This window comes from Triticum dicoccoides, chromosome 5B, assembly GCF_002162155.2.
Source record: "Triticum dicoccoides isolate Atlit2015 ecotype Zavitan chromosome 5B, WEW_v2.0, whole genome shotgun sequence".
NCBI lineage: Eukaryota > Viridiplantae > Streptophyta > Magnoliopsida > Poales > Poaceae > Triticum > Triticum dicoccoides.
This window is the reverse complement of record NC_041389.1, coordinates 588,044,828-588,055,896: the sequence shown is the minus strand read 5'-3', so window position 1 is coordinate 588,055,896 and position 11,069 is coordinate 588,044,828. Positions and strand designations below refer to the sequence as shown.

The window sequence follows — 11,069 nt, the reverse complement described above, 5'->3', positions numbered from 1 at the left end:
CATGCAGCTGCGTCTCCGGCCCGCCCAGGACGAAAAGCCCATTTACTGTCATGATTTTTTGTCATAGAAGTAGGAGCCCACCACATCTATGATGATACCGGGTTTTGTCACAATTATTGTCATAGAAGTGTCATATGTATGACAGGAAAAAAATTCGTTCGGCCCAAAATGTCACGGATGTGTCTTTTTTTTGTAGTGTTGCCACTAGCTCGCATCCTTAGGGTGACTCAACATCTTGTCTTTTTTATTTATCTCCGGATAATTTTCATCATCTTCTCGCTTCTTCTCCTCCCTATCCGCGTGCCAACGCAGGAGCTTTGCTACCTTAGGGTCCGCCTAATACCGCTGCAGACGAAGAGTGATTGGAAAGTACCACACCACTTTTCGAGGAGCTTTCTTCCTATTCTTGTATCGAGTGACGCCGCACACCGGACATATAGTAGACTCCGCGTGCTTGTCCCAATAAATGATGCAATTGTTCATGCACACATGGTATTTCACGTTCGGTAAATCCAGAGGACACACGATTTTCTTTGCATCCTCGAAACTGGTCGGGCACTTGTTCCCCTTGGGAAGACGCTCGTGCCAGAATGACATGTTCTCGTCGAAGCATGCGTCGGTTATTTTGTGTTTTACCTTCATCTCCAGAGCCATGAGCGTTACTTTCAGGCGGGTATCCTCGGGCCTGCATCCTTCATACAATGGAGTAACTGCGTCTATCTCCAGTTGATCCAGCTTGGCTTTCTCTCGGGCGGCAGGTCTTGCGTTATCCGTCTGCTTGAGAAGCAGCTCTTGAATATGAGGGTCCTGCACCCAGCCCATCGATGGTCCATCATCTTCTGCTCCGGCATCTTCATCTTCATGATCATGCCCTTCGTCTGCTCCGGCATCTTCCTCATCATCATGTTCGGCATCTTCTACATGATGACTGTGTACTGCATCTACTTCGTGATCATGTCCTGGAGATTCTTCGTCTTCTCGCCCGCCCTCGCCGCGGTTGTCTTGCTGCCCTTCCTCATTTCTTGCCCGGCCCCCATGGACGACTTCATAATCATCTTCATCACCTTGCCACCGATAGCCATCCATGAAACCACGCAAGAGCAGGTGGTCCCACACCTGTACGGAATCCGGGTCCATAAGGCTCTTCAGCTTGCATCTTCGACACGGACATCTTATCTCCATCTCGTTCTTTTGAAGCATCTCGGCCTTCGCGGAGCTCAAAAACCTATTCACGATGCCTTCGGTCATCGTGCGGACCATGGTCGCCTGCGGGGTAGAGCAAAACGATATTTTAGAACCAAAAACAATTTGGCATGACTTTGCCTAAAAATAGGACCAAAAAGAATGCATAGTGCCAAATTCTCACCGAAACGGAAATGAATCAACATTCTGGCAAAATATTGGCAACTATCGCATTTCAAATACCGGTACCTGCAAACACAAACATATGCAACACCACAAACATATGCAACACCACAAACATATGTAGATCTAGGCCATAAAAAGTGCATGTGCACGTTGTTGGAGGGAGAAAAAAGTAGATCTACAACATAAAGAAAGCTTTCCCCTTACTTACCTATCAAAAAAAGGAAATTTAACCACTTAATTTGGGTGAATCTATGGTGCAAATGAGGTGAGGAGGAGGAGGCACCCGAGATAAGCTTGGAGGAGGAGGTGGAGAGAATGAAGTGGGAAAAGTGAGTGTGGTAGGTGGCTGTCCAAAATATCTAGCTGGTCCCAGGTTACTAATGGCGCACCACCTAATAATGCGCCATTAGTAACTCTGGTTACTAATGGCGCACTTGTTACGTGGTGCGCCATTACTAGTTTTGCAAAAAAAATGTTATTAGTGGTGCACCGTGTTTGTGGTGCGCCATTACTAGTTTGAACTAGTAATGGCGCACCAAGCAACAGTGCGCCATTACTAGTTTTGGAAAAAAAAATATTAGTAGTGGCGCACCGTGGGTGTGGTGCGCCATTAATGTCCATATTAGCTATAGCCCTTTTCCTAGTAGTGATGTTGTCTGGCGTCGGCGATAGCTAGACCGGGTAAGGTTGATGCAGCAGTACAACTCTCAAGATGGATTAGTGGCAGGTGGCTGCGGCGGCCTCATACCCAGCAGGCGTCCTGATTGAGGAGCACGCCAGACTGGTGGGTGCCCATACACAGCAGACGTCCTGGTTGGGACCTCAGGTCTTAGATGTTAGGTTTGACTGCGAGGTCTGTTTGGTATTAGGCCTAAACTATCAGCGCTCCTTCATCAACTGGATAGGAGTAGCGACATATGTTGATTAGACGGTGGCTTTAGTCTTGCTGTTGTATGACTTTGTAAGGTCTTGTGTTAATAATTAATAAAATAGCCGTATGCATCGTCCAGATGCAAAGGCCAGGGGTCTTCTCCTTTTCTAAAAAAATTGTATTGTTGCGCAGACGGTCAGCTCCGGCCCTCGGCTCTGCCGCATCTCACTCTTTTTGAACACCTGCCCAGTAAATAAGCAGAAAACACGATCTCAAAATAGGATTTGATAAGCTTTTTTCTCAAATGTAGCTCGATTTCGAGCATCCAAATGGTGAGTGATTGACAAAAAACTACCACTTTAGGGGTTACCGTCCCATGGAACTACCACTTTTTAAAAACTGATCGAAAACTACAAAAATTTTCTAATTTTGTGACTAAAAACTACCACTTTCAAAAAATGGCCAGTTTAGACGATTTAAACAGGTTTATGACATGCAGGACCCACTCGTCAGAGCTGACGTGGCTGCAAAGTCAACTCCGTTTGACTGTTATTACAAGTGGGCCCGCATGTCGGTCTAACAAATATGCTTATTTTTTCCCTAAATCCCCAATCTTAGTCAAAGAAAAGAAGTCCACCTGCTGCCCCGTACCTCTGCTCTCGAGCCTGCACCGTCGCTCGATCAGGCCGGTGAGGCAGCCGCTGGCCACCGGAGCCGCGGGATCCGAAGAGCACCTGCCCCTCCATTTTCCCGGCGAGGCAGCCGCCAGCGCCGCGGGGCCGAAGAGCACCCGCCCCTCCATCTTCTGGCGAGGAAGTCGCCATCGCCGCGAGATCCGGCGAGGCTTTGGATGCTGCTGCCGTCCCCTGCCTCCTTGTCGAACTCCTCGAGCATATCTCTCGCTAGGGCGCTGGCGGGGGGAGGGCCGAGGTCGTCCTCGGCGTCGGCCCAAATGGCGTCGTCCTCGTCGGCCTCCTTCTGTCGTCGCCCTCGTCGGCCTCCCTTCGAGCTGGAGCTCGTGGTCAGCGGCAAGGAGCAGCAGCACCACGGCACCGGCCTTCCTCTCGGCTCCGGCGATGACCACCGGGGAATCGGAGCTCCGCAACACCCTCCTCCCATCCGCTGGAACGGGACGTTGAGGCTCAGGCCCGTCACGCACAGAAGTTGTTTGTGAAAATGCCAAACAAAAATAGAGAGAGGAGGAAGAAGAATGACGTGTGGGTCTCACCTATAATAACGGTCAACTGAACGGTCAACATGTTTAAATCGTTTAAACTGGCTATTATCTGAAAATGGTAGTTTTTAGTCACAAAATTAAGAATTTTTGGTAGTTTTCGGCCATTTTTTAAAAAGTGGTAGTTCTGTGGGACAAAAACCTCTAAAGTGATAGTTTTTTGTCAAACACTCTCCAAATGGCTCAGGTTACAGCAGACAAGTCCCACGGTATAAAATTTGTCACCGCGAGGGAGAAAAGAGTAGCACCACGAATAACATTGCCAATGGCGCTGTTAGGACAAAGATCAGTATCAAGCATTACGCATACCGATCTCCAAACAATTCTAGCCACAGGGCAAGTGAAAAACAAGTGTTGAGAAGATTCTTCCTCTCTACTAGTAGTAATTTGGTGTGGGTTAGGCTCTATCATGTATTGACCGATTCACGTGTGATCAGACTCTACTCATACTACTTTCAGCATGAACTGCGCTGGACGGTATGTGTAGGAGTACGTACTAGTTAGCGTGGTCAGCATCAACGGGGAATTAACAACTAGTTAGCCAGCGATATCGTCCACGGAGACGTCTCAGTCGATAGTAATGAGATACCCATGGATCCTCTCGTGATGGTAGTGGTGCTGCAGTAGCGCAGGCAGTGATCTCCATTGTTCCTATACATAGTATATATGATCCGCCGTGGTCGTCGATCCCAGCTAGCAAGTAAGGCGTGAGGTCCACCCGTGCGAATCGAACCCAATGATCTCTTTCGTTTATTTTTGTTATCTTGAGATCCTCGTGTGCAGGTGAGACCACTCACGAGGGTATAAGAGCAGCCAGTGTTTCCTTCCATGACATGACATGCTTGCTCACCCTTCTCATCATTCTCACGCAGCCAAGATGGGGAGTTTGCACAAGGCCACCTTTGTTCTCCTTATGCTCTGCATGTCAGCATTGGGGAGAGCAGAATATCTCAAGTACAAGGACCCGAAGCAGCCCGTTGGCGCCCGCGTCAAGGATCTGCTCGGCCGGATGACCCTCACGGAGAAGATAGGCCAGATGACGCAGATCGAGAGGATAAACGCCACTGCGGAGGTGATATCAAAATACTTCATAGGTAAAATCATATCCCATGCTCACGCTAAAACATGTGCAAATGGCGAATGCCGGCTGCGGACTTTGTGTTTGACATTGGTGTGCGGTGACGAATGCAGGTAGCGTCCTGAGTAGCGGCGGTAGCCCGCCTTTTCCCCGAGCGTCTGCTAAGGATTGGGCTTCAATGGTGGATGAAATGCAAAAGGCCGCCCTCTCCACCCGCCTAGGCATTCCTATGATCTACGGCATTGACGCTGTGCATGGTCACAATAACGTCTACAAAGCTACCATCTTCCCTCATAACGTTGGTCTCGGAGCTACTAGGTATAAAGTGCTCTTAATTTTTTTTTGTGATAGATAGATTTTGTATATTACGTCGATAGGGTGTGAAAATTATGTAGAAAAAGAATAAACACAAAGTGTGATATGCATATAGTTTGCGATGCATATGTTGATTCCATCTATATTGTTAATGTCTCGCGGCCTTCCAGGGACCCTATGCTGGTCAAGAGGATAGGAGAAGCAACTGCTCTTGAAGTTAGAGCTACCGGGATTCCATACGTCTTTGCTCCATGTATCGCGGTAATAGATAATACATGCTGCAGGTTGGTCTGGATAGCAAAGATTGTAGTTCTTAGTTACTCATTTGCTTATTTTATTACTCAGGTTTGTAGAGACCCAAGATGGGGACGCTGCTATGAAAGCTATAGTGAAGACCCATATGTTGTCCGGTCAATGACCACAATCATCTCTGGCTTGCAAGGTGATGTTCCCTCAGGTTCCGAGGGAAGACCATATGTTGGTGGAAGGTAATATATATCCAACACATAGTAGCCAAATTGTCTCCCGAACGTGTAAATGTGAAAGTAACGTTACATTAGAAGATGTGGCTAACTTTGCCGCAACTCTGATATCCTCTGCAGTAAGAAAGTTGCCGCATGCGCAAAGCACTATGTTGGTGATGGTGGCACGTTTATGGGGATCAACGAGGGCAATACAATCATCGACAACCATGGGATGATGACTATCCATATGCCTGCTTACTACAATTCTATCATCAGGGGCGTATCCACTATTATGGTCTCGTTCAATAGTTGGAATGGAACAAAAATGCACGCCAACCATTACCTAATCACAGATTTTCTCAAGAACAAGCTCAAATTTCGGGTGTGTTGCTCATTCTGGCAGAAGATGTCTCTTCCTAGCTATTTGTTTTACTTCTTGTATATGAAGATATATTGGTGTCATTAATTTATTGGGAATTTGTGCAAACAGGGTTTAGTGATTTCAGACTGGCAAGGCATTGATAAGATTACTACTCCCCCACACCTGAACTATTCCTATTCAATTGAGGCCGGAGTTGGTGCTGGTATTGACATGGTAAGCCAAGTCCAATCAACTTCTGTCGACAAAACTCGTTTTGATAGCTAGCATGACAAAGGATGTTCCTTGTCTGGCTATGATACATCCTTGAAAATTGTTGTCTCTTCTGCAGCTAATACAAATGTGACAATTTCTACAATAGCTACTTGCCATATAGGTAGACATAATCATAATATAGTATGTTAATTTTAAGATGCAACTTCAATAGAAGAAAAAATGTATTTATTATACAATTAAAATTGAGAAAATAGAGTACTCCCTCTCTCATTCGCAAAAAAAGGCCTACTCTGAGCTCACTCTATGATCAATACCCCAACATTCAATTTTTTGTTGAAAAAATATTTACTATATGTTATCTTGCAGATCATGGTTCCTTTTGCCTACACAGAATTCATTGATGGTTTGACATCCCAAGTTGAGAAAAACATTATCCCCATGAGCAGAATCGATGATGCTGTCTACAGGATTCTTCGGGTCAAGTTTACCATGGGTCTATTTGAGAACCCTTATGCTGATCGAAGCCTTGCTGGTGAACTCGGAAAGCAAGTAAGTTCTGAACACCACATTTTCTTTCTCTCACACTTCATTCATTAATATGCTATAGTTTTTAGTATAAACTCCTTCCCATTGTTAGGAACACCGAGAACTCGCTAGGGAAGCCGTCAGGAAACACTGGTGTTGCTGAAAAATGGAAAATCCGCCTCCACTCCATTGTTGCCTCTCCCAAAGAAGGCCGGTAAGATCCTCGTCGCCGGGAGCCATGCTGACAACTTGGGCAACCAATGTGGAGGATGGACAATCGAATGGCAAGGAGATACCGGCAATGACAAAACTGTTGGTAAATGGTGTCTCTTATTTCACCATTTGTAGTACTAATTTGGAGTAGAGTTGTTGATCACTGGAATAAAAGTTCATGAAATCATCTAGTGAAATGCAGGGACGACGATCCTTTCGGCGATCAAGTCCACCGTGGACCCCAACACGCAGGTAGTCTTCTCAGAGAACCCGGACAGCGCCGCAGTGGGGAGCAGCAAGTACGACTACGCTATCGTGGTGGTGGGTGAGCCACCCTATGCCGAGTCGTTTGGCGACAACTTGAACTTGACGATCCCCACCCCCGGCCCTGTGGTGATCCAGACTATCTGCAAGAGGATCAAGTGTGTTGTGGTGCTCATCTCCGGCAGGCTGCTAGTGGTGGAGCCGTATGTTAGTGCCATGGACGCATTGGTCGCCGCCTGGCTGCCCGGCACGGAGGGCCAGGGTGTCACCGATGTGCTCTTCGGCAATTATGGGTTCTCCGGGAAGCTGGCGAGGACGTGGTTCAAGTCGGTGGACCAGCTGCCGATGAACGTCGGGGACAAGCACTATGACCCATTGTTCCCGTTCGGGTTTGGCCTCACCACGGAGGCGAAAAATTGAGTGGGGTGAAATAATTGAGATGGGAAGAATGACGGTTAGTATGCAAGAGATAAGATTATAAACCGTTAAATCATGTCAACCTCCATAGGGGCGCATGGCTTTATGTATCTACTATGTACTACTCTTTATCTACTACTGCTATCAACTATGTATACTTGCTTAAAAAAACACAAGTTTGGTGAATCCAAATGATCTGAGCCATCCAATCACCTGGATGCAACGGGCCAAGGCCTCTTGTATCCTATGCCGAGGTGCGGTCTCTGTCGCAGCGGTGTGAAGGCGCAATGCAACTCTGCTCTCCCCATCTAGATGCTACCTTGCGCAAGTGCTCAAACTCATACGTGTTTTTCTCTCCAAAAAAACTCATACTTGCTTTTCTCTTAAAAAATATACAAGCAAAATTATACCAAAAAATAAACCTTCAAGCAAAATTAATAATTGAACAAAACCAGCGAATATGAAAGTATACCATTACTTCTTGAATCTCCGCTGACAGGGTGTCATGATACTCATGAAACATGCATGTACTTGACTCACCAACATAAGAATAAAAGTAACTAACATCATCCAACAATACAAACCATAGTAGAAAAATTAATATCATCGGACCATACAACAAACCAGGGCACCCTTCTTTATCTTTGGTACTGAAGATTAAAAGCTGCAGTCGAAAATAAAATACGTTGACAACATCAGACCATATCCCTTCTGAGTAACTGAAAAAATATTGGAGACCAGGGAGAGCTGCTGGACAACCAAAAAGATAACATTAGTACGCATGAACAGACATTTTCTATCAAGTCTACTACTGCACTGTATTCAATCAACAACATCTTCAATGAACCTTTTTTATGGAATCAACAGAAACTTTTGAATATACAACTCCAGTGCTTCAATTAAAAATAGTTGGAGCCATGGAGCTAACAAAATGGATGTGAAACACTGGTTTCAGATTACATATATTATCTCAGCTGTGAATCCCTATTTCTCCTCTATTTTAGATATCCATCATTTCAAATTTGATCTTTCACTGTGGGTTAGTTTACAGTTTGCATTGTGGCGATTCTCCTTTTAAAAACCATCCAAGCTTGAGATATTAGTACTATTTCACAAGCTGTCTATCAAGTACCAACCATCCATTAGAATTCTCCACACGTATTGTCTTTGTTTCTTGGAAGCCTTGTTAGCAATCCTTGTGTGTTTTCACAATCTATCCTGGAAAATCCATTTCCAAAATCTTAATGTTCCTAGATAGGGTTTTTAAATGTGGATCACATGGTACTCTGATCAGTATGATTTTAACATTTCTTGTGCTCAAATAAGAGTTTTTTTTGCACGTAGAGGATAAAGTGGTCATAACGGGCGATAAAGATCCCTAAATACAGCAATAGCTACAGAGCGCACCACAAACGTGTAGTAACCAAACAATGAGAAGTACCTAAATTCTGTGAATGAACTACAATGCAAAGGACTTGTATAATGAGGTCTGAATCTAACAGTTCCTCATATGCTGCATGTGTGCTCACATGTACAAGAAAAATTGTCTTCCCAAATAACATTTGACAATTAAATAAAGACATCAAAAAGGAATAAAATAAGACAGAGCTATAAACTGAAAGGAAGTAGAGCAAACCTGGAACTACAGGGCATTTGCTGCAAACAAAAATATAATCAAAGGGTTTCCATATCAGTTGCTTCCTGGTAAGTTCCTCACCCAACATGATGCGTATGAAAAGGACTCTTGTAGCTCTTCATATCCATACCTCATCTCACCCAAGTATAGAACTTTGCAGCTATCAAAATTGTAGGCCACTGTTCTGAAGGCCCCATGAAAGAAAACAACCTCTTTGTAAGGATGAAATCCAAGACAATAAAAATAATCCCGATAACCACCCTTGTTATCCCAATCATTTGTGCTAACCACGTATTCATTGTCAGAGTCCCAGTCAAAATCGCCTTCTGTCATTGCTTTGTCCTTGTCATCTGCAGGCTGAAGATTGATGTCATTCTTCAACACCAGGTCCATCTGATCCTCCGACTGCACGACCCAGTTTGGACCATCAACGTGGTTGGCAGGATAAATTTCCACTACTCGCTGAAGGTCGATGACATTCCTCAGTGCCCACTCCATCTGACCATGCGATTCATCAAGGAACTAAATCTGAAATGTGTTGCGGTCGACGCGGAATGCACAATACACCCCCTTCTCTGATTTTCCTATGCGAGGCACAGTATATCCTTTATTTCCATCTGGAAACTTGATCACTCGATAGGTATCATGCAACAAGTTTATTCTGCAAGAACCAAATCAACAACAATAAACATTATAATAAGCAAAATTATACGGATATTGGTGGGGAAAATAAACTGAACATCCAATTGTATCTGGTGCCTAAGATGGGGGCAGATGTATAGTACTACCTCAGAAGAAATTCCTCTTCGCAACGAACATAGAGTGCGTCCTTCCAATAGGCGGCGTAGAGGAAAAATGATACAGTATCATAAACCGCTTTCACTTCGGCAACCGTTCCTGCGGCCTCCCCTTCCCGGAGAAGCGATCTTTCCTTCCAGCAACCGGTCTTGGAGGAGAAGACGTGCACGATGTAAGGCGAGGGTGGCCATTCCATCGCAGACACCGACTCATCATCACGACAAATGTGCATACAGATATGCCCCGTCGGAAGCGTGAAGGGAATGTTAGGGATCAAGAACACCTCGTAGTGCGGCGACAGGGCCGGATCGTACACGAGGTAGCGATTCTGGCTGCTGCAACGTGTGCAGCCTGCGGCCGTGCACGAGGGCGGCAGAGGGGGCAGACGCACCCACTGCCGTGTGGCGGGGTTGACCACGTGATAGCACATCAGGAGAAGGCCACTGCAGCAATCCATGATCGGGAAAACGTCGTCCAGCGGCCAGTCCAGGTAGTCGAGCTTACCGGTGACCCTGCGGCCCGTGGCGGGGCTGGAGAAAAGCATGGGTTCGTTATAGGGACAGGTCTCGTAGAAGATGCCATCGAGCGTGAGCGGGAGCAGATCCGCGCGGAGCAGGCGGTTGGCGTCGACGACGGCGCGCCACCCCTTGCACACACAGCGGCACGCGGCCAGGCTGCGCGGCGCGAGGCGGCGGAGGACCTCCGCGACAACGTCTTGGGGCGCCAGATCCATGCCGACCATCGGTCGGTTGGTTGCTTGCTAGTACATGCGGTGTGTGAAGGGGGCCGGCGGCCGGGACGGGGTGGTTGGGGGCTGGGGGAGCTTGGAAGGCGAGATGCCGCGGCCGGGCCGGCGAGGGGAAGATCTGGAAGATTGGATGGCCGCCGGCGCCCCAAAAAATTGGTTCAAAGGATTGGGCACCAGCTACTAGCAGATCTCCAAACATTTAATTCAGCGAAATTAATTCGGAAATGTTAACACTCACACGTGTGGGCGTTAGCCAACTCACCCACACGTCTCCATCACCGTTCAGTAACTTCTGCACGAATCTTGGCACGAATTAGCTGATTTTGTATGCCATGTAGGACAACTCGCGTGTGCGGTGTGTGAGAGAGATCGCTCACACATCCGTTTTACCACATGGAGGGGTCGGCGTGTGGGCGTTTAGCAGTTCGCCCACACACCAGACTCAGTAACGTACAAGGGCTGGTGTGTGGGCAGTTTGCCATCTCGCCCACACGCCCGCCTCCTCTCCCACACCCAAGCTGTCAGTTGCCATGCGTTTTGCAG

At 46.7% G+C, this 11,069-nt stretch overlaps 1 protein-coding gene and 1 pseudogene across 2 annotated transcripts; one reads left to right on the top strand and one right to left on the bottom strand.

Annotated features, from left to right (window-relative positions):
- The first annotated feature begins 4,350 nt into the window (after positions 1 to 4,350).
- LOC119310211 lies at positions 4,351 to 7,347 on the top strand (annotated as a pseudogene).
- Positions 7,348 to 7,800: 453 nt separating this feature from the next.
- LOC119311819 (F-box protein At5g07610-like) lies at positions 7,801 to 10,675 on the bottom strand. Of its 2 annotated transcripts, none has more exons than XM_037587525.1 (3): positions 9,769 to 10,675; positions 8,981 to 9,641; positions 7,801 to 8,094 (listed from the first exon to the last, which is right to left on the bottom strand). In XM_037587525.1, exons 1-2 carry the CDS (start codon positions 10,518 to 10,520, stop codon positions 9,503 to 9,505), a joined length of 891 nt encoding a protein of 296 aa, XP_037443422.1. In that variant the 5' UTR covers positions 10,521 to 10,675; the 3' UTR covers positions 7,801 to 8,094; positions 8,981 to 9,502. The 2 variants fall into 2 exon arrangements, with proteins under 2 accessions (XP_037443422.1, XP_037443423.1); XM_037587526.1 differs by having other exon boundaries at positions 7,801 to 8,091.
- Between the last annotated feature and the right edge of the window lie 394 nt (positions 10,676 to 11,069).

Coding starts and splice junctions, on each gene's coding strand:
- LOC119311819 (XM_037587525.1), bottom strand. CDS start 10,520: ATGGTCGGCATGGATCTGGCGCCCCAAGACGTTGTCGCGGAGGTCCTC. Junction 9,642..9,768: donor GAAGAGGAATTTCTTCTGAG/GTAGTACTATAC, acceptor TGGTTCTTGCAG/AATAAACTTGTTGCATGATA.